The sequence below is a fragment of the Manduca sexta genome, chromosome 24, assembly GCF_014839805.1.
Source record: "Manduca sexta isolate Smith_Timp_Sample1 chromosome 24, JHU_Msex_v1.0, whole genome shotgun sequence".
Lineage (NCBI taxonomy): Eukaryota > Metazoa > Arthropoda > Insecta > Lepidoptera > Sphingidae > Manduca > Manduca sexta.
The window spans coordinates 6,034,091-6,058,285 of NC_051138.1; the positions used below are offsets into that span (position 1 = coordinate 6,034,091).

The window sequence follows — 24,195 nt, forward strand, 5'->3', positions numbered from 1 at the left end:
CAGGGATCTGAGGAGAAAGCCGTCTGCGGAGGTCGGCTGGTGGAGGGCGGCGGAGGTGGCGGCGGCGCTAGCGCACGCAGCACGCTGCCAGGCGTAGTGTGTGCGCGCTGGTGAAAGGCACCATGTCGACATGCAGTGTGAACGTTGCGCGGAACACCAGAATGGCCGGCTTGCGAATATTCCTTATTTGTGCGCTTTTAATCAACGGTTAGTTTTCTACACTATTTATATATTTTTAAAGTGGACGAGCTGCATTCCCGTCTAGTAGTTGCGTCTCGATCTCTACATGGATTTAGAAAATTTTGCTTCGTAAGCTTATGCAAGCGATCCACGGATCAATTTGTTAAGTTGCTAACGTAACTGTTACGGCAAAGTGATACGGTGAAAGCTATTTGCATTTGGTGGAATTTTGTTATATGTTTTCATAGTTTTCTAGGTATTGTGTAATTTTAATTTCCCGTAAGGACGACTCGCGCGTGAGACGTTAACGCAATTTCACGAGTACGCCTGGGTTTAATGTTGTAATGTTGAATTATCGTTGAGAAAGCTTTGATAATCATATGTCTCCATCAAATACGTGTACATAATTAATATAACACGTACGTCCTTTCTTTCACTTGACATTGAGGCCTGTGACCGGTTGTATGTGATTCAGGATATTGACTCAGTGGACGATCAAAATGATGTATGCAACTCATGACTTATTCGGTATCTAACGTGAGGACTTTTTGTGAAACATGCTAGAGCCAGACTGATTTTTTTTTGTAGTCTTTTAAAATTTAACTGTCAGATTTTGTGAAATAATTTTATTATTTTTTTCTTAAATATAGTGCTGGGAACAGTGGTACTGTAGATACAGATTTTATATTTTTATTTGTTTCGTCTTGGAAGTTATTTAAACATAAATTATATTGTTTAAAATATACAGAAAACGTATGGCCGTACCTATAGGTAGAATGAGTAATTAAAGTCTCTCAGACAGGTTAAAGAACTGGCTCGTACTAGTACCGGCCAAAATAAATATAAAATAAATGGCGACCAATCGCTTAGACTTTTTATACACGAGGCCAAATAGTCAAGCATAGTAACATACATAAAAGGTTGGCTATGTTTGTTCATGGAGTAAGTAATGTTCGGATATATTGACCAACTCCTGTACGAGTTTTTATCATTATTTTTTACCTATTATTATTACGAACAGCTTTAAAATGTCTATTAGTTGAATTCACAAACAACGCCTAAACAACAACTTGCGATTGACGCACAATGCAACTCAACGACCATGGAAGCACATCTTTATAAAAATTTACTATTCTTCCAACGTTACCTTCATGCCTAACATTTGAATGCGTGACAAGATTAAGACGGCTTTGCTTGTTAAATTTTAAATATCCTTTGTTTGGATATGAAGGTGCTATTTAAAGTTTATAAAAAATGTTTCCTTAAACATAGTTGCTAATAATAAGTATTAACTCTGCAACATTGTTTAGCATACTTATTTGATACCTAATAGGTATATCAAATTTTACGTAATTCACTTTCTCTTCTCAGCGAGACAATAGACACTGAATCCTAATGGATAGGTAATGTGTGAAAGTATATTTTAATAATATTTGGCAAGAATTCCATTAATAGCAGTCATAACCATCAAGTTCCTCATAGAAATTGTTACGTACAAACTAATGACATTAAAGAGGCAATTATTAGTTTAGCTAATGCGCTATTGAACAATAATACAAATGGATTTCGTGTAAATGCATTTACGAGGATAGTAAAACCTATTTTATCTGTATGCGTAGCTTACGCCTTCTGTGGAAACAACTTTTAACTTGTTTATGTTGTACAAGACCGTTTTACATTAAATCTCCAAACAGATAATTACACGTGACTTGTTTATTCATTTTGCTGATCGTTTATTCGATTTTCAGGTAGCTACCAACAGAAAGATAAGGAAGAAGAAGAATTTGTTTGTCCCGAAGGCACGCAAGGTAATGGGAATTTTGCTGATCCAGCCACTTGCAGACGTTTTTATCAAGTAAGATTTGCAATTTAGATACTTTCTTTAGAAATGTATTTGCGGATCGTATTTTACAAAATGTTATTAAAACGAATTGGTAATACCTTTGCAAGCATTTTATTATGTTACCTTATGTTTTTAAAATATTACCTCGTGGGTAAGCAACTAAAATAATTTTCTTTGAATTAAAAACTACAGTATTTTGTTTTACCTTTACGTACAAATAAACCTTAAAATGAGCGTAGTGTTGAATATTATTGACCCTTGGTTTTAAAACAATTTTTGCTAGTATAAATCAGACAAGTCTTGTTATGACCATATTATATAAAAACTGGTTGTGTATTTTAAATATAGCGATTGGCATTTTTGTTACAAAGTAATAAAAGCCAATTCATTAGACAACCATATAACTGTTAATCGGTCAGTAGGTGGCTATGTTAGTTGTGTAACATATTGAGGAAGTATTTAGGGATCTCAATATTATTAACATAGAGTTCGAACACCTTGTGGCACTAGAATTTACAAAAAAGCCTTTGAGTTTTTAAGTATTAAAATTTAAAATAGAATTCTATATTTAATAAGATGTTACTAACAAAATTGAAGCATATCTTAGAAAAAGGTGCAAAGTATCTTGTAGGTTAGTATCTAAATTCAACAGAGTCGTATAGATTATTTTGCGAGAATAGCATTGATTTTGTATCCACTTATCAAATCTTTAATCTCTCACAAAATATTTGCTGCTATGGAAAGAGTGAAACTATAAATTCATAATGTAGGCACCTCTTCCTCATGACATAATGAAGACTTAGATAATTTTATTTATCTAAGTTGTTAAAACGAAAAGTTCACGAACCATGATATTCTGAATTTATATGAATGAGATACAAAATCTACTGAAGTTAACATGTAAACTGAAGTAAATTCTGGAGCAAATTTTAACAACCATTTTGAAAATTAAAAATTTGTACCAATTCTTATAACCTAAGAAGTGAAAATTAAATTGAAATATCCCTAGACAGCTACTGTAAAATTTTATTAAATTATTATGATATTAATTGATAAGTAGATATGTAGAGTTTACTGTTACCGACTCGGATTTTTATTCCTTTCCGTGGTTACCGAATACAATCTTACTTATAGCAAGATCTTTTGCCGCCATCATTCTTACAAAAACAATAAAATTATAGCTGTTTCTAAGTATTAAGAGGTGTTGCATTGATAGTTGCGAAAAATTCACGTGACTATAAAAAATTATTCAGTGAATTTGCTTTCGTATTTTTGTATACGGAGTAAATATAATGGGCAATATCGATATTATGTGTACAGCGGTTGTCGGATTTCTATGGCTTTTTCGTTATTCATATAAACGTGTGTTTATTGCTTATGCCGGCTGAATGTTAATATGCTTCAGAATGCGCCGCAAAAATGTGCCAATTGGTGAAATATTACCGGCACAATTTTATGAGCATACCGCGGTGATCTGGAGTTAACATTCTACCCCTCCTCCTCCGCCCAAAATAAAGTTTATTCAACAAACAATTGAATTTTTTTAGACTTTTTAAGACTGACAACCTGAATATGAAATGATTATGAAAGTCATGCAATGCTCATTTTTCTCGTTTTATTTTTTTAACCCCCAGTACTAAAACTGGGCTAGGCCCTGCTAGCGGCACTCAAATATTTTTTTTTTTAAATAAGTACCTTTTATTATAATATAAACAGATAGGTATCTATAGTATTATGATAATGACAGATAAAATGCTTCAAAATAACCTTGCCCTTGATAACATTGAAATAGGTCCCACGACTCCGGCAAATTATGTTGATCACGAATATGACCGGCATAGTGACTTTATCTGTAGAATACGTAGGTTTAGCAATGGTATATAAGTTTAATTAACCTGTTGACCTAATAATATATCATTTATGAATATAATTTAAACGCGACCCGTGTCTCTATTGTTCAGTTGTTAATAATATAACATATAAATTATAAAACCAGACCTAATTAATGGGATCGGAATTATGTATTGCACAAATAATCCTTTGGGATGGAATTCCAATAAATTTGCTATAATGCATGTAGATACTTACCCCCTTATTCATAGACGTTTTTTATCTAACGACCGAGTAAGGCTGTGATAACAAGTCTGTTTCTCAGTGCTGACGGCATGGCAGTCTTCGCAGGGCGTAGACGTAGGAACGTTGTGATTGGCTAATATTGAAATACAACAATAATAAACAATCACAACGGCCCTATGTCTATTTCTCAGTGCTTTTGGGCACTGAGAAACAGGCTTGTTATTACAGATTTACTTCATCCTTAGATAAAAAACGTTTATGAATAAGGGGGTTAGTAGAAAATACGAAATATGTTTATATTAAAACGTAAATTTTAGAAATATAAATACATAAAATTAAATACTAGGTTACTTTATCCAGGTTTTAGTAACCTGGTTCAACGATTTAATGACTTTTAATGTGTACATATAAAAACGAGACAGTGGCATTTGAGAATGGATTTTAGCTATAAGTTATATACTCCGTATGAAAAAAGGTTCTAATAACTTATAATTTTATTACACTAATAAATGTAAAAGTTAGAAATAAACGGGTCTAAGAAAATTAATAACGTTTATTCTGTACACAAAATATTCTTTGTATTATATAAACAAACAACGAATATTACGCGTATAAAAATGTAGGTTTCCTTTTTTCGTATGTAATAATGTAGCCCCGCGTGACTGCCTCTCATGGGATTACCCTTGAGTTTATGTTACGTCTGCGAAATAGGGCGGATTCTAAAATAAAAATGGCCGACTACAATCGTTACTAATTTGAACATGTACGGTTAGACTACGCAAACAAAAATAAAAATTTAAAAATCACGAGTTACTTCTACCCTCGTCAAGGTTTTATTCTTCTTTTAAATACTAAAACGGATACAAAAAAGTTTTTAATATACGATAACATTCTTATTTATCTTTGCCAGTTATTTTATTAACAATGATATAGCAACCCTTTAGAGTTTCGGTTAACTAATAAGTAGTGACTACTGAGGATATTTTATATGTTTGAGTTTTCTAACTATTATGGTTTAACTCAGTACTATATTAATCTATATAAAAGGTTTAAATCATATTTCACGACATCTGTCCAATGAACGGGCGGAGTTGCATACTTGTTTTATTGCGAAATTGTAACTTAGGTCTGTTGATTATTGAGCGTCTGTAGCAAGGTCACTGAACACTAATAACATTACTTTGATCACATTTTTAGTGCGTCGATGGATACCCGTACTTGAACAGATGTCCGTCTGGGCTCTACTTTGATGATATTAGCAAGTACTGTACATTCAAAGCTGAAGCCAGATGCGGTCCCATCGCTACAAGTGAGTATTACCTAACGTTTCACTAGCGGATTATAATATATTTTGAGGAGGGCCGACCTATTACTTCACTATACGTAAAACACAGTAACTCATCACTGTAGGCTGTAGTAAATCTAATCAGTTGGTCATTAGCTGCGGTTTACGCACTCTAGCTAAGACATTTGTTTCGTTAAGACTAGATGTTAAAATTTGTTTCGTGCTCGCAAAAAGTTATGTAACCATACACTTTGTGTTTAAACATTGTATTAAGAAATTTGTAATTTCGTTTATAACCCCAAATATTTTTATTGTATATGATCGTGGAGTCATAAACGCGTATTATGTTTACAGCTTAATACAAATATGATTTTATAATTTCATTAATATTTGGATGTTTTAAATATTTTTCAAGGATATCATTGTTCTTTTGCTTTAATAATAATAATAATAATATCAGCCCTGTATTTTATACTTGCCCACTGCTGAGCACTGGCCTCCTCTACTACTGAGAGGGATTAGGCCTTAGTCCACCACGCTGGCCTAGTGCGGATTGGTAGACTTCACACACCTTCGACATTCCTATAGAGAACTTCTCGGATGTGCAGGTTTCCTCACGATGTTTTACTTCACCGCTAAAGCGAACGATAAATTCACAAAGAATACACACATGATTAAGAAAAGTCAGAGGTGTGTGCCCTTGGGATTTGAACCTGCGGACATTCGTCTTGGCAGACCGTTCCACACCCAACTAGGCTATCGCCGCTTTTTGCTTTGCCATACGAGAATTATAATAATGTTTACAATTGAGTATTTAATTCCATGAATATCGTGCATGATATTGTTATATGTTTGTGACATAGAAATAATAATACTTACACAGACGTAAAAATGCTATTGATTATATTATGTTCGTATCGATTATATTAATAGTGAATCCGAACAAAAACGACTATATTGATTATCTCAAAGATGTTGTTTCATCTGTAAGATTATAATCAGAATAGTTTCGTGACAAAGTGTGACCTTTCCTGAGTGTTTGTGACGTTTTCTTCTCCGAAAGTGACGCCAATGCATTTTAGATACAAACTGCAGTGAACAAATGAGAAGGTCGTGAAGTTTGCGACAAAGTAGAAATGTACCTTCCTCAATAAAGGTTACATTATAATGGAGGTCAAATGCACGAATTCCATTAAATACAAATATTTAAAAACCTTATTTTGTTTATACTTATGATACTTAACAGGCATTGTCTTTTAAATATTATACTAAAGAAATGGGATGGGCTTGAATACGAGTTGAATGGCTGTTTGCATTGAAGAAAACATTTCATCCTTTTTTCTTAGCACCAGCTCCAATAACCGAAGCCCCACTAGATTTGGCCACAAAATGCGAGCCAGCGGACTGTCAGCTTCCTTACTGCTTCTGCTCAAAAGACGGCACGCTTATACCTGGAGGACTCGACCCTGAAGAGGTAAAACTTTGAGTATTCTTTGAAATAATATTATAAGAATTGATATTTCTTTTATGAAAAGTCATTTTAAGTTATGAATATACACCCGAACGGCCGGTGGGCATTATTTACGATGTAAATATTGTAAAGATTATTTCTGTACTTACAATACTTTTTAAAGAAACTCGTATTTTCATGTTTCGTTTTAATTATTGTTGCTGTAATTTTCTAATCAATGTTGGTCAAAATATATACTCTACATTTGTGTTTAAAATTTCGAAGTAACTGCACATAAATATTGTGGAAAGTACCATAAAAATAATTTAATGGTAAAAGCTATCTATACTGGTTTCAATCAGCTAATGACAGTGAAAAAGTTTGATGGCCTTTTGTTTAAGCGACAAACTTTTAATTCGCGGGCGCTTGTGCAGTACATGTAATAAATCTACGGAGATTTTAATTAAATTAATGATTTCCAATTTATTTCTTCCCTTGTGACAAAACGCTTCTTAATGCCAAATTTCAAGTAAATAATTCAAGTCATTGGAATTATCATGAAGATTTTGATGAATACACAATATACTTTACTATAAAAGGGTATTTTTTTTAGTATTGTTACATTATGACTTTGTTCTACTTTGGTCAGGCTATTCCAATTTTCTTGAACGATATGAACATTGGTTTCGGTACATCGCTCTTCACCGTGTTCTTTACTTGTTGACCATGAACCATCGAACGTTATATTATGCTCTTCGTTTTTCATTTAAACCGGTCATTTGTTCACCTAACTCATTACGTTTAGACATCGGAATTTGCATTTTCATATAAAATTATGTTTATTCTGTAAACTTATATGATTTTAAACCGGTATCGAGTATTTAAAGTATCGTTTACGATGACTAAGCACGATTTAAGAAAATACTTGTCTAATTCAATTACCTATTAAACATATTTTGTATTTGAGTGTTCACAATATTGTAAGGAGGAAATAAAACAGCTGCCGCGTTCTGTCGCTCCATTCGCTTACGTCACTGTATTGTGCCCTTTCACATTTTTTGTATTTTGGCACATATTTCTCATTGGACATATTACGTTTTGTTCATTGTTATTTGTAATAGCGAAGACAGAATATATTGTGTAATTACCTTGGCCTGTACGTTATGAAATATGAGACTCGACGTGTTTAAACCTCGTCTTAAAATCAATTTATGTAATCGGTTTGACAATGACTATGTTTTTAGACTTTAACCATATTAATGTCCTTTAGGTACAGTTTAGTTTTAAATAGGTCATACTGTGATTTGTGAAATGTGATATTAATACATGTAAATCAATTCAATACATATATTTCATAACATTTTTGGATATTTCGTGGAAATAAGAGACTTTTATTTATCTTAGCAAATAGACAAGACGTCGCATATTGCAACATCTGATTATCGACGATAGTCTTTCTAGTTACTAATATTTGTTTGACCTACAATTATTATTATTCTCGCGATCAAAATTTATGATGCCATAAACAAGTATAAGGAAGCCAAATCCGGAACTGTGCGCGTGGAGGCACAAGCCACGCTACCTATGTAACATAGAAAAGCGATTGTATCAAAAGTTGAAACTATCAACAATTACTTGCAGACTCCACAAATTATCTTGCTGACATTCGACGGCGCTGTCAATTTGAATAACTTCGAATTGTACAAAAAGGTATTCAATGGAAAAATCAAGAACCCTAATGGATGTGCGATCCGGGGCACGTTCTTCTTGTCTCACGAATACAGGTATGTTATTTAAACGCGTGTTGTTTTTTATTATTACCCTTGTCTGTTGTGCGTTATTTCATTACATAACTCGATGTTTTTGTTTGATTGCTGTAGTTAATATATTTATCACTATAGATCTCATTGTTTCTAAGTATAACTTATTGTATTTGCTTTAGTTTCATATGTGTGAAATATGTATTTAGCCTTTCAAACAAAATTTATTCTGATCGATCCATTTCTGGTATCAAGATTTCGATCACGATCGTTTATTAATTAAAAAACTCGGCCATAAGTGTTCATTTAATTATCTTGCTTGACTACATTGTTATAAGATCACGTTTTCTATAAGCGCTTTAAATGTTAAAACTATACAATTTAGTTTTAAATATCGAGGGTCGCGCTCATCTTCCGGTTTTTAATAAATACGATGGCTGTCTGTTATTACGTCCACGATCATTTTGGGGACGCGAACAAAAGCATAAAAGTAACAATGCCCGACGAGGCCCATGTCATTAAAACTTTTCAGTACAACCAAATATAATTGGATTAATCAACACGCCTCGTTTGCTGCAAATATATTATATTATAAGTTTATGCAATACTTTTTGTTGTTACTTTTATAATTAAAATAGTTATTTCGACACATAATTTATTTCGTGTTAATGAAATATTACGAACTGTGAAACGGAATACGTAGGTTATATTTAAATCATCCTTGAAACTCGAAAGCTAAATATTTCTATATCACGTTAAAAATGCTGGTCTTGTAAAATATCACTAGGCTATCAAAATCCGTTTGATATGAATTTATTAATATTAAACACGAATTTCATAATTAATGTTGTTTTATCATCAGTATTTGAATTTAAATTAAGTTATAATATAGAATAATAATATCAAACTAAGAGCCACGCGGCATTTAATATGAGGATGTAGAGCAAGGTTTGAAGATTAATAAATCGCGACATTTGTTATTGGCGTTTCATCTATATTAATTTGGTATGAAAAAATAAATAAATGAATTGAAGGCAATTAAGACATGTGTCGATGTAAAATTTTGAAAGCGAAAGCATTACTCGCTTCTTTTATTTTATTATTATCGCATTGTTTCAGCAACTACGTCATGGTTCAGCATCTGGCACATAGTGGTCACGAAGTGAGTTGATTTTTGCTGTTATTGTATTTATACTAGTTTAAGTACAGCATGGTTTGAGAAAAATATCTACTTGCGAAGGTTGTTGAGTTGTTGGGCGGTTGACTTAATTGTGACGGCCTGCCTAATTGCTTCTTCTCATTCGTAGAACTGATGTAAATATAACGAAAGAAACATCTTTCCTGGTGATCATATTAAAATATGATCATCTGGATAGATGGTGCTTAAAGTATTTACTTAAGTGAATGCTTTAAAAATGCTTAAATAAGTGTTGATTGTCATCATTTTTTTTTTTTTTACATTTTATATTATCAAAATTCACAAATATTGATTGAAAGTGTCGAAGTGGTTTATTGGTTTATCTCATTATTATGTTTTAATTATTTTAATTAATGTGTTTTATTATCAGTTTTATATTAAAAGTACATATTAAATATAATATACGTAACCGACCCTGTCATTCATTTTATATTGAAAGTTAATAAAGAATTTCGTGAGTCAATTAAAATATCGTTTTTAAGTATGTATATGTAAAGTCGGTAATGGAATATTAAATGGACTGATATTATTTGTACTTATAACCTAAAAAAGCTACTGCTCCAACTATATAAATTAAATTGTGCCGAAAAAATAAACATTTTTTATTGTATGTTTAGATTGCAACAGGAACAGTATCCCAGCAACAAGGCCTGCAAGACAAGGGTTACGAAGAATGGGCAGGAGAGATGATCGGCATGCGAGAGATCCTCAAGAAATTCGCTAACATCTCCCGGTCAGAGATTGTCGGCGCCCGAGCACCTTTCCTCAAACCTGGCAGAAATACCCAATTTAAGGTAACGTGAATATTTATTAAAGAATTAAATGATTTGTTCTATTGTATCAATAAGTTAAGACAGATTTACCTTCATATTTTTGATAGAAATATAACATATGCCTACGGAACTCTACACTAACATAGTCCAATGTGACTTTGATTTTAATATTTTTGATCTTGGAACTGTAGTATTTTTTTGAATTATTTTATCTATGTTAACTAAATTTCCTTAGTTTCTTAGAATTTACTTACATACATAAATTTGGATACCAGATTATATCTAGTTAGTCACAAATATTATATAGATAGTCATTCTATAGCAATAATTGACACCATATTCAATTAATGTAGAATACCTTTACACATACCTAAGTGCATTTAAATCTGACAAATTTCAAAGGATATATCCGTTAGCATCAATCAATGTATCAATCAGAGCTCTTGAAAACGTTGGTAGGTACTCGCGAACCTACATATTGCGTGCGTAATTGGTTGACAAGTGACGTATCTCCCTTCGGCTTGTCTCCATACGTAATACCCCACATATTTTCACTTGAAAACGCCGTGTGACTGATGTAATTGTCAGGTAACGTTAAATGTTAAAATAAAAATTGACGGCTGTCGGTGAGAATGTTAAAGCAAATGGGAAGATAACTCAGTATCATTGGTAGGTAATGAACAATCTGATCAGCTTAAACTAGATTATGTCTTAAGATTTTTCAATCGTAGGACGGCGCTGTCTCAGGAATATCTAAATAATTTGACAGATTGTTGAATAAGTCGAATTTCGTGCGATAGAATTGTCTGACGCAAAAGCCCTTAGGACCGCTTTTTCAATCGTCAGATATTTTTTCTGGGCGAATCATTTGACATTTTCTCCATAGAAAAAATATTAAAATGACTGACGTTTAACTCGACAGAATTTACCCGCGTTGTCGCATAGCGTTGCGGTGCATTTTGATAGCTTGTTTCCGAAATGCAGTAACATCGACAATCGCGATGGTAAAAGTTTTAGGTCTACGTGCGCTGATTATACTATCGTACTATCGCTAAACCGAGCTTCGAAAACGCGATTTACTTGCTGATCGCGAATGCAGGAATATTGCATGTACTCGTAATGTGTCTTGTAGTATTTTTATCAGTTATGTAACATTTAATGTTAGTAATAGAAACTTTCCGTATTAGTTTATTCGCTTTTACTTGTTAATCATTACTATAAATGCATTCCTATTTTCTGTCATCTATAATTTTTATAAAAACTTTAAAAATAATTTATATTTATCAATAACTAGATCCTATGATGTTTTGCCATTAGTTGGAATCCTCTTAGACTGAATAGCCGTATAGGTTTTATGTGCTTTCGTAATTTATACGTGTAATATATGCCTACATATACGTCTACTTAGATGTTGAAGATCCTTTCATTCGAAAACCTGTCCCTTTGTCATTCATGCTAAGGGTTACTGACGGCGGGTCAAGACATCACAAGTTATAACGGGACACAAAGAGGAAGTATATTTATAAATATCAACACTTTCTAAACGCCAATTTTATTATTGTTGGCCTTGTTCCATCTCTCAAGAAGATTAAAACAGCGTTAGTGGGTGAAGTGACCTCTCAACAGACGCTGCATTGCTCGAGGCAGATTTAGATGGTGCGAGCGTGTGCAGAAATACAATTCAAACCATTGCACAATCCCACCATTATATTGTTTGCAGTGACTAATGGCTACTTTGTTGTTGGGCTTATTATGATTTAGTTTGATTGCTGTCATTTCGTGAAGAATTGCGTCGAACCCTATCACGTGTTATGCTCCAACATTATAGTTTAGGTCGCCGGACGATTGGTATAAAAAGCTCAGTGAGGGTAATAAACAATAATAAGTATTCCACACCATTTCATAAAGACTCTGTATTGACATCTGTATTATAGTCAATTCGCGTTTCGTCGTGGTTTTTATTTACACATCAAAAGGCCCACAATTAAGCGAAATATTCGCGTCGAACGTCCAAACTTGGTTCGCACGTCGCTCAGTGGCGCGGTGTCCGCAATTAACCAATACGTTCCTGTTACAATGGAACAAATTGGAATGGACAAACGAAATAGGCAATGAGTGTTGGCCCAAATGTAACACAAAGATAACCTGAATTAATAGTGAATCGCTCTTTTAAATCATTTGGGAGTATGTTAATATTGTAGTATAGTAAGGAGTCATATATCAAAAATACATTCGGTTGAACATTGATAGCACGTCATATTTAACATGGTTGAATATTCTTTGCAAATAGGAAAAAGCCTTTTCATTATAGAAATAAATTATAAATTAACTAAATAGCGGCAGTATTAAACGAACATGTCACTCCAAATTGTGGATCACCTTATGCCTGCGGACATACATAAGGAACACAAGTCCGAGCCACACATTCTGCCACTTAACTCCTTCGATTATCGTGTCAATTGTATAGGTGTTGAGATTGATTATATCCATTAAAGCTTGTCGTATTACTTTGGTACATTTATGGCACGGCAATATGTTTAATCGTTTGTTCTATATTTTTTGTATGACTTTTTAAATGTAATAGTTGTTTGATATAGTGGCCTCTCTTAAGTAGGTCTAAAGATCTTTAGGCAGAACTATGTTTAGTTACTATCTGTGGCTTATGACTTCTAGTTTGTGAAAGTAGAACTCCGTGGATCGTGATAATAACTAGTGACCAAATAATAATCTCTAAAATAATACTCAGTTTGGTCACTAAAACCATTTTTTAATCGTGGAAACCTGATGGTAAGTAAAGATATGCGCAAAAACATGTCACACCGCCAAGACTTAAACATCGATTAAAGCTTAAGATTCGACAAGAAAGCGCCAATAGCTAGGTCATTTACAGGTATTGGAAGACTTCGGGTACATTTACGATAGTTCGGTGGGCGTGCCGCCCCTGCCGATACCCGTGTGGCCCTACACGCTGGACTACAAGATCCCACACGAGTGTAAATCTGGCACCTGTCCTACTAAATCATTCCCAGGTTAGTGATAATTTCATTATGTACTACAGCTTGGTAAAATTTTAGATTATAAAATTATTTCATGATTCCTGAGAGGGTTACGCATGAGGAGTTTGTTATTTTTTTCATTTTGCAAATACATTAATAAATTGCTCTAAACAAAATAAAAAAATCTGTTATTTTATACACTGTACCTACATCATACCTTAGAACTAATTCTGATAAAGAGTAACACTAGTATTTCTTGCCCATTCTTCTCTGATGGAATTTGTTTTCCAAATTGTTGGTAGAGTAAAAATTTACTGAATATAAATATTGAACATTTTATGGATTCGAAATAAATTATTTCATTTCATGTTTATAGCAGGAAGGTCGATAATTGATCGCATGACATGGCAATATAAAGATGTAAGCAAGCTGTAGGAACACACAATAATCTCTAATAAAGAATGTCTCAAAATTTGTTCCTTAATAATTATCATTATCGTGTTACCCTGTACCTATTTGAATTACCTTAACTTAGTCCACTTTTAATTCATCCCATAGTTAAAAAGTAACATGACCTTTCGTTTACACTACATCACAACCCAATTAACAACTATCTAATTAAAACAAGCTGTTGTTTTTAACCCTTTGTTACTATTATGACGTAGTTAGCACATAATGAGGGTTGTTGTGACAGGTCTCTGGGAAGTCCCGTTTAACGCCCACTACGTGGAGTCCTTCGAGGGTGGCCACTGCCCCTACCTCGACCAGTGCGTGCTTCACAACCATGACGCTAATGAGGTTAGTTTACTCCGTAATGAGGGAAATACGACTCAAGGGTATAGTAAATAATAAAATTAATGATTAATTAATTTTCAGATAAAACTATTTTTAATTAACGTAAATATAGATGTATTATGTACCAAATGTAAATTTGTATTACTGTTTAGATATTGTTGTCGCAGTACGTTTCGACAGACTTGAGTCCCATTCACCCCGTTCTATCGATATTTTAAATTTTGAATAGTTTTAGACCGCAAACATTTTGCAAGTGACTGCCCAGTGTAGAGCGTTCACAATACGCGTGTTGTGCATAGTTTGCAGTGTTTCATCCGTGAACTAATATTTATTTACTCGCTGCTGTTTTATAACTAAATTGTCGTATGTTATTCGCAGACGGTTTGATGCGGTTTCAATCTGAAGTTGAGTCTTCGCGTATAGACGCGAAGACTCAATAATTTCTAACATAAATATAGATTTATGTTAGAAATTATTAACCATATTTTATAATGAAAGAGCACGCTCAAATGGTTGATTGCTATATAAGATATCTATCATTACTTTTATTTAAAACGGTCTGTAGTTTCTAAACGTTTTTATTATGTTCTCTTATATAACTTTGATTAAATTAGCCTCAGGTTTTGTTTTCACAGTAGTACCGCGTATACTTAGTTAAATCCAATAGAAATCTAGATTAGCTTATTCTTGTTATAAAAGACAAACATAATTTCCAAACGGAGTCGTATCGGACTTGATTTGGTTTTCATTTTGACTTGTAAAATAGCAATTAAATTCCTGTGAAATTATAAACGTAGAGAAATCAAACTGCGTAGACGTTTTGGGGCTGTAAGCGAATAACTGCATGTTGAGTGGCTTACAATAAATAATAATAATATCAGTTCTGTATAATATACTGTAAGTAATTTTAATAGTTGTTTAGAAATAATAATTATTCTTATTCTTTGTTTTGACGTATCATAAGTGCAACTTTGTTCGCCTACGTGATAAATAAAGTATTTTATTTTATTTATTATTTTATTTTATGCAGATTTTCTTCCGATGTTTTCCTTCACCGTTAAAGCAAGCGATAAATCACAAAGAATACACACATCACTTTTAGAAAAGTCAGAGGTGTGTGCCTTAGGGTTTTGAACCTGCGGACATTCGTCTCCGCAGTCCGTTCCACTCCCAACTAAGTTATCGCCGCTTTTTTAAGTGGCTTGAAAAGGTTTTAATTATTTAATAAAAATGTTAAAAGTCACCGAGTGGCTAATGAAACATTAATACGCGGGTAAATGCAGTCGAGTTTATATGGAAGGTTGACTCGAATGTTATTTTATGCCGGCATGCAGTCGGTATGCGACGCTTTTAAACTATTGTGCGTTGCGCCACTGTTATTATGTACGTCAAGTGTTTAATAAAACTATATATAAAGCTTTTACCGCTTGCTAGCTGGAGAGTATCGTTTCCAACCGCTGCAGAGAGGGTTAATTAAAACTTTTCACATATGAAAATGTTTTTTTTTTCGATTAATGTCGCATGGAATTTTGTGTATTTTATGCACTTTAAGTTATTCAGATTAAATTGGCTCGAATGGAAAAAGTGTTTAGCTATTGCAAACAGTTAGAAGATATACAAGTACTGTATTTGTAATACCACAGAATAGGACAGCTGAATTGTCATTGACAATAAATCTATGGCACACACCGAGTTAAATGGACAAATCACTTTAAAGAAATATTATATAAATTTAAGAGAATGATTAAATTGTTGTTATACATATGGAACTCTTATATATTTTAATTCCCGGTTTTTTTTTATTTAGCAATTTTTAATATAATATCGTTTAACCGTGAAACCATAGTATTTCCCTTAAACGAATGAATATAGGAAGTCATTCAAGAGTGAATGACCCTTGATTGCGTTCGGCAGATTTAAATTTTGTTAATGGGTCTTTTTGCACGCCACTCATCGATGGTTAAAATCTTTACATCGTGCGATTTGTGTATTGAAAGTACTATGTGAATAAATTGGACGTTTCGCCAGGTATTCGAGTGGCTGCAGGAGGATTTCAGCCGTTATTATGAACAGAACAGGGCTCCGTACATGATGCCCTTCCATACCAACTGGTTCCAGATCAAAGAGCTCGAGAACGGCCTGCACAAGTTCTTGAGATGGGCGGCGGATCTGTAAGTTATAAAATAATATTAGTCAAAGTCAAAAATAAAGTATTAATTACTCTCTAAAGTCCCTCTTTATGAATATTCGTACAAGTAAATCTCCCACATTTATAGCTATTCCGTGTAATAACAAACGCTCACTGAGTGACCGTTATTAATATATTTTTTGAAAATATTGCGTCTACCTTCATTTAAGCTCTGAATGACATATTTTCTGCTCCACCTTCCATTCTTTATGAATTTCCCGTCCGTCACATCGCTAAGGAGGGTGGAACTAATAATGCGGTCATATTAGCTCCGACGTTTGGTTCGCTGTTGACAAACCGCTTTACGCTGGTTATTGTTGCCTTTCGCTGACGTTACGCACTCTTATATTTTCCCGAGTGACAGTTTTATTCAAAATCGTTCGAATATGTAGAGATTGAATACTATTGAATTAAATTTAAATAATATAGTTTTAATAATTACCATTATTCAGGGAGTAATTTAATTGTAGAAAATTTTAGACTTTCCTCCTTGGGTTATCTCGTTTTTAATAATAAACATTATTAAGTAAGTGATTAAGAGTAAGTGATTTGTAGGAAATTATACTATCCTCCTTGGTTAATTTCTTCGAATAAAGTACTTACTGTTGAGATAAAAGGATTGTTGTCTACCTTAATTAAGTAAAATAGTAAAAATAGTAAAATCCTTTATTTGCAAAAAAGTTGGTACAGTATAGAATCTTAACTAGTCATTTCTGATCAATCAACTTTTGTCAAGTTTATTGACATGCAAATTTTTTTTTTTTTTTTTTATGTGTATAATAATAAAAGAAAATAATTAATTAGGTTAGGGCAAGTTTTAGTTATAATTTTTTTAAATTAAAATTTGGTTGTCAATGGAATTTAACATAAGTTTTACATTATGATACCTATTGTAATATGATTAATTTTGAATATTGATTATGATTATTAATTCTAGAATACAAAATGTCGCAGATAATCTTTATACAGTACTGTTTCCGTTTTTTTTAATTTTTATAGTTCAAGAACTCCTGGATTGTGTAGAAGCATCTTTCCAGAAGCCATTTTTTTAATTTTTTAACAAATAATCTTAATGGTAGTTCACGTAGACATTGTGGAATTTTATTATATATTTTAACACACATACTATGACAGCTCTTTTGATAAAGGGTCGTTCTACATTTTTCATTACTAGCTTTGTTGGGTCTCTTTGACTGAACAAACTATTGTCACCTATTTTCTTAAACAACTGTGGATGTTTTTTGACAAATAGTCCAATTTCGAGGATATACAGACCGGTCAATGTAAGTGTTTTTGTTTTAATAAAAAGTGGTTTGCATGAATCTAAAGGTCCTACATTGCATATTGCTCTTATACATTTTTTTTTGAGCCAGGAAAGCTTGAGATATTTGTGGTGAATTGCCCCACAACAATAGGCCATATCGCAAAACTGATCCTACATACCCGTGGTAAGCTGTTAGTGCTGTATGTTCCGAGGCTATCCTACGTATATTTCGCAACGCAAAGACGAATTTATTTATTCTGTTGCATACGGATAAAACGTGTGATTTCCAATTGCAATGCTCATCAACAGAAATCCCTTAAAACTTGATGTGGTCAGTTTGTTCTAATTGTTGGTCGTAGTATTTTAAGGATAAACCCTTTGACGTCATTTTATAATTAGAGAATTAAATGAATTTAGTTTTAGTTAGATTTACATGTAGATCATTTAATTTCAACCATTCAATTACATCAGATAGAGTTTAATTCGCTACAATTTCATGGTTGATGGTTTGTCGGTTTTTGTTAGGTATAATTATAGATATATCATCTGCAAATAGGATGCATTGGTGATTTATATTATTGGGAAGAACATTAATATAAAGCAGGAAAAGAAGTGGTCCCATCACGCTTCCCTGCGGGACTCCCTTTGAATTTTCTTTGAGCGTTGACTTATAAGTAGTGGATATTAAATTTTTGTTAAGACGGTTTATTACCACATATTGGTGTCTGTTTGATAGGTAGGTTTTGATCCAGTTTAGAGCTGGCCCCCTAATACCATAGTGTTCACATTTACGAATGAGTATAGCGTGATTAACGAAGTCAAAGGCTTTCGACATATCTAAAAATAATACAGTGACAGGGATCCCATTATCTATGTTTTCCGTAACCGTCTTCATCAGTGAAAAACCTGCCAGTGTAGTAGATTTATTCTTCTGAAAACCGTTTTGTTCTTCTTTAATTACTTTGAATTTGTTCAAAAAATTTAAAATACGTGCATGCATTGCCTTTTCGTATATTTTAGACAATGTAGGTATCAGAGTTATGGGTCTGTAATTAGCTATTTCTAACGCATTGTCTTTCTTATATATCGGTTTGACTGTAGAAAGTTTTAACTCATAAGGAAATATTCCTTGACTAAATGAGAGATTTATCAAGTACGACAAAGGTAAAGATATATATTTTGAGCACATTTTTAGTACATTGGTCGATATGGAGTCATGTCCTACTGACTTTGTCCTTTTTAAAGATCCTATAATTTTTTCAACTTCGGATGGGGTACAAGGGTATAAGAATAATGACTTTTGTATATTTTGTATGTTAGGTATATCATTACAGTGATTTTCTGTGGATGTCATTGTTACATAATATTCGTTGAAGGCATTTGCTATATGAATAGGGTTAGTAATTATTTTATCTTTGTATGTAATGGACTCTATGGACTGGTAATATTTCATACTGTCTGCTTTGTTTTTAATTAAATCCCAAGAGGCCTTGCATTTATTTTTTGCCTTTTCTATATATTTATTATTCATATTTCTTTTTGCTTCGAGTATGCATTTTGAAAGTGATTTATTATACCGGAAATATGCTTGTTTATTTACGTCCGACCTATCTATATAATAGTTATATCTTAGTTTCCTTTTGGTCGTACATGAAACTCTGAGACCTTTAGTAATCCACCGTGGACCTGAGGGATTTGCATTAATTTTAACCTAAGTTATTAACTCTATCCAGCAAAGACGTGTGGTTCGTTACCGTGACCCAAGCCTTGACGTGGATGACTGATCCACGGCCAGCGAAGGCCCTGAACAACTACGAGGCTTGGCGCTGCGACAATAAGGACTGGCCCGCCGCTCCCTGCAACTTGCCGAACAAGTGCGCGCTCTCCTTCAAACTGCCAGAGAGCAACTTCACAGACACCAGATACATGGAGACTTGCAGCGAATGCCCTAACCAGTGAGTGTAGACTGTATACTTATTCATGATTTTAACTTAAATCTTGATGGTTTTTCTACGTGCACGGTTAAGTGACCACTGCATTTAATGGTAAATGGAGTATGGTCGACATAGAGTTTTGACACACGAAAGATGCTTCCTCTTTCCAGTCGCCATAATTATGCCGGCCTGTTTAGAACCGGATACACAGAGGCTGATTGCGGAACGCAATGGGCCACTACGGGCAGTTTACTAGTTGTGTACGTAGTTCGCTAACCAGGCCGATATCTATATCCTTTCCGCAGCATGTTCTTTTGGTATTGTGCATTGGTATGTTTATGCGCAGTGGTGATCAGTTACAATCAGGTAACCTATTTGCTCGTTTGCTACTTACTACTATATAAAAAATATTTTTCTTTGTTACTTTTGGTATTACATATTTAATTACTTAATAAAATAGAAATCACGGAATTTAAACTATACATTTTTGAGTATATACATGAAAAAATACAAATACAGGAATTGTAGACCTTATTAGAGGTCCAGGCGATTAAAAAGATGTTCAAACATCGGTAAAATTAATTGACATGGTTCTTTAAATTGTGAAACACTTATTGAAAATGTTTTGGACTCTTATGGAATATAAGTCCCATAGATAACCTGTGTTTTATAGAAACATCATTCGATCTCCTGCTATTATATGAAATGAGAGCACAGTGATCAACGCATTTTAGCCAATTGGATTGATTTATTTCGGTTTACAAACAGCACATTGCAATGTCGATTTAAACTAAAGAGAATTATCGTGTAGCAGTAGTTATTGATCTGTGATAGTATAGAGCCACCTGACAGTAAGATATAAAATGGCTTAAAATAAAAAGTGATGATGTGGCGCTTTCGTAAATTAGTCCTATGTTATAGCGAATAAATAGTCATTTATACCTTACGGCCTTCGTTAAATCTAAGAATATTATGTTAGATTAGTTGACTATTACTCAGTTGTTAAACTAATAGGCATTTGATAGAGTGTCAATAAAGCTTCTAGCAAAGGACTTGACTATAGCGGCCAATGAGCGTAGTCATACGATCCGTGGTCTCTAAAAATTGAAAAAAATCCTTTGTTAAAAAATCTGTCAGGTAAATAAAGCCGTGCAGCGAGTGCTTGAAACTGGCGTTTATTCGTAGCATGTGACCCGCGCGGGGGCGGGGTCAACATTTTATTTATGAACGACTTCATATTGTTTCCTTTTATTCTCGGATTCGTTTGTCCTTAATATAAAAATAATATTGGTAGGTTCTGAATAGAGCGTGTAATTTTTTTATCGTCCAAGCTTACAATACTTTCGGGCCTGAAATACGTGGTTTTAATCATTATGCGAACTACTCGCGATCAAACTTACGCTATTTGGACTTGAAAAAAAACATTGGTTGTAAATACACGGTAATGGAGTGAACAAGTATTCCAGTTCTGAGATACTTGTTCATTTAGGTAATAGAAATATTATACCAGGAAATTATATACTTCGTAATATAAATGTTGGCATTATTCCTGTGGAGAGACGGTTATAGACTTCTAGAAAACTTTCAAGTTTGCATTTCGCCGGATGCAAGAATATTAACATTAGATTTACCCGTAGCATTGATTTTTATGTACTGGTTTATTTAGACTCTCTTATTTTTCACAATCAGTTGACTGAGCTAACTGAAGGTAAAAGTGAAACAATTTGACTGTGTTTTTCCTACAATGGCAATCCTTCAATTCTATACATTATAACCATATGTGATCTAAAAACAGCTCTTGCTACATTAACAACACTTATTAAGTTACCAACACAGTCTCAACACGTCTTAATGATTCACGGCTGTCGTCTCAACTAAACGAAGTCGTGGTTTATTTTTCAAGTAAGTTAAAATGAGTTTTCTAAATAAAAAGTTGATATTGCTGCGCTGAGTTAATTTGAATTTTGCACCGGCGTAATAAAAATGCTGTTGCATGACATTATTTAATATTCATATTTATTTTTACTAGTCGTTTAGCATTTACGAATATTGTCATGATGTTACTGGTGTGATATTGAAATTTGCAGGACAAACGAATCCCGCGGCGTTTTGCAAAGTTATTTAATATCAATTTCGCGTTTTTCTTATCTCATATAGGCTCTATGTATATAGATAGACGAACTCCTTTAGGAGTATTCCTAGAGGCTTATTCTATTGTTTATTATTTGTTTTAATCACCGTCTTCTAAACATGTAAATTGCATAAAAATAAAACTACAGTCGAATCCGTTTATAATGACATCGAAGGGAATTGACAAACACGTCATAATAAGCGGACGTCATACAAAGCGTTTTGTGAAAAAAAAAATATGTAAATAGTATGCATGTATTTAAGTACTTTAATAAAGAAACATAGTAACTTATAAAATAAAAATGCACGTAATAAGTACATACCTATGTATTTACATAAAAGTTGTATTTTTTTAATGTAAGTAATCTGTAATTTTTGTCTGCTTTTGTTTTTTTTATTTTATTGTAAAAACAGTCTCTAATACTATTGTGTATAGAAGACATCGCTATGTCAATTACTCACTGAGATTCAAAACAAAAACGAGCCACGTGCCGAACGTCGTCGGGAATCAAGGAACATTACCGAGGGCGTAAAGAATCATGTCGGTCATTATAACCGGACATAATTTATTAAAAGGGGTCACAATAAGCGACATGTCACTGTAAGGGAAGTCATTATATTCGACTTTTTTATAAAGAATCTTATATGAAAACCAAACTTCGTAGTGTAATTACGTCATAATAAGAGGTTGGTCAATATAGGCAGAGTCATAATAAACGGATTATACTGTATTTTTAACACTTAATAAAAAATTGATAACGATGATCCACAACACTCGAAAAATTAAACTTCTGCAGAAATGTGAAACAACTACACGATATACGCCATTTAAAATACCTATCAAAACAAACCCTTAATATTCCAATTTACGTTTCAGATTCCCGTGGTTGGGAGACTCTGGCGGGACCGGCATACCGGGCAAAGACAACTATATACCCGACAATCTCAAAAGAAAATAGTTTAACGTAAATAGACCCGTATAGCAACTATAATCTATTCGGCATATTTCATCCCACATTTGGAACGCCGAATGCTTACGTCGAGGGATGTTGGTATGAAACGTTTGCTCAACACACTTACACTGACGGTGTAGTGGTTTTTGATGCCTCGGTTGGGGCGGAATATTCGCTTCTTACTTTCGATAGAGCGAGATGCCATTATATAATTTATCAACTACGAGGTGCCTATATATAAGTGCCTCTGTCTATTGTTATAAACTATACAACATAATCTGATATGTTAAAAACTTACGCATTTAGAATCCGAATGTTGTCTAAGCACGATATCCTGAATAGATTATACTTTTCACTTTGTATATAAGATACGCATGTAAGTTAAGATAACGGTGACTAGTCATCGCAATTTATATTCAATATAAATGATAAGTGGGCTCATATTCCCAAATCGATACGAAATTGTCGGCTCGATGGCTTTCGCCTCGACAGCTGGAACCTCAAAAATGTCCTTTCCATCATACTTAACCAAAACATGACCACTTGTTTAATATTTTAGATTACCAGACACGTTGAAATGTTTATAAAATGACCAAAGCTACTGATATTAAATGTCATTGTTTGTAATTAATTTTTATATTTTGAATTTTCTGTCAATTTTAATAACACGATAACTCTTGTTTTTGTGGTAATGAAATATTAGATTTTTATATTCCGTTCCTTTTGATCGTTACATTGTTAGAATAAATTTCAATAAGAGGTTAATTCAATACGGCGTGCTATTATGAACGAGATAAAAATTTTAACCTTCATTCGAATACTAAATATTATTCTCGTCACTCTTTTGTGAAGAAATAATTTATCGTTTTCTAAATAAACTGTATTATAAATACAAGTCTTTTATTACATTAAACACAAAGTTTTTTTACTCATATTTATTATGAATTATAAATATGAGTAGAATTTTACCACTACCTCTACCTACCTAACTATATTATATCATAATACTATGACATTTTGTTTCATTGTAATATATAATATTTAAGATTTTTACTAAAACCACATTTTAACAAGTTTATTAAGGATGAAATTAAATTATCAAATTATACATGCTTGGAAATTACACATAGAACACAATAGCATGTTTAATTTAGCAACTCTAGATACATAATGGCATGACGTGTGTCATATTGCTTTTGTTAACTAGTTTTATGTTCATGCTCATAAACATTTAAACATCGAATAAACTAATTTTAGATGGTATATATTTCAGACACAAGAATTGTAATTTCTAAATTTAAATGAATCGTTAGGCTAATGCCATAAAGATGAATACAGTTGTTAAAAACAATGAAACATTGTGAACACAC

The 24,195-nt window shown here is 33.1% G+C and overlaps 1 protein-coding gene across 1 annotated transcript; it reads left to right on the forward strand.

The window, feature by feature from the left end:
* Nucleotides 1–23,715, forward strand: LOC115440432 (chitin deacetylase 1). Its single transcript, XM_030164730.2, has 12 exons — nt 1–207; nt 1,929–2,035; nt 5,297–5,408; nt 6,731–6,858; nt 8,476–8,618; nt 9,714–9,756; nt 10,410–10,586; nt 13,456–13,594; nt 14,256–14,359; nt 16,385–16,527; nt 19,542–19,763; nt 22,750–23,715. Exons 1-12 carry the CDS (start codon nt 123–125, stop codon nt 22,829–22,831), a joined length of 1,485 nt encoding a protein of 494 aa, XP_030020590.1. The 5' UTR covers nt 1–122; the 3' UTR covers nt 22,832–23,715.
* The last annotated feature ends 480 nt before the right edge of the window (nt 23,716–24,195 follow it).

Bases quoted from the DNA above. Each gene is read 5' to 3' on its own strand.
- LOC115440432 (XM_030164730.2), top strand. From the start codon at position 123: ATGTCGACATGCAGTGTGAACGTTGCGCGGAACACCAGAATGGCCGGC. The intron at 5,409-6,730 runs GTGAGTATTACC...CTTTTTTCTTAG, and splicing joins ATGCGGTCCCATCGCTACAA to CACCAGCTCCAATAACCGAA. The intron at 6,859-8,475 runs GTAAAACTTTGA...AATTACTTGCAG, and splicing joins GAGGACTCGACCCTGAAGAG to ACTCCACAAATTATCTTGCT.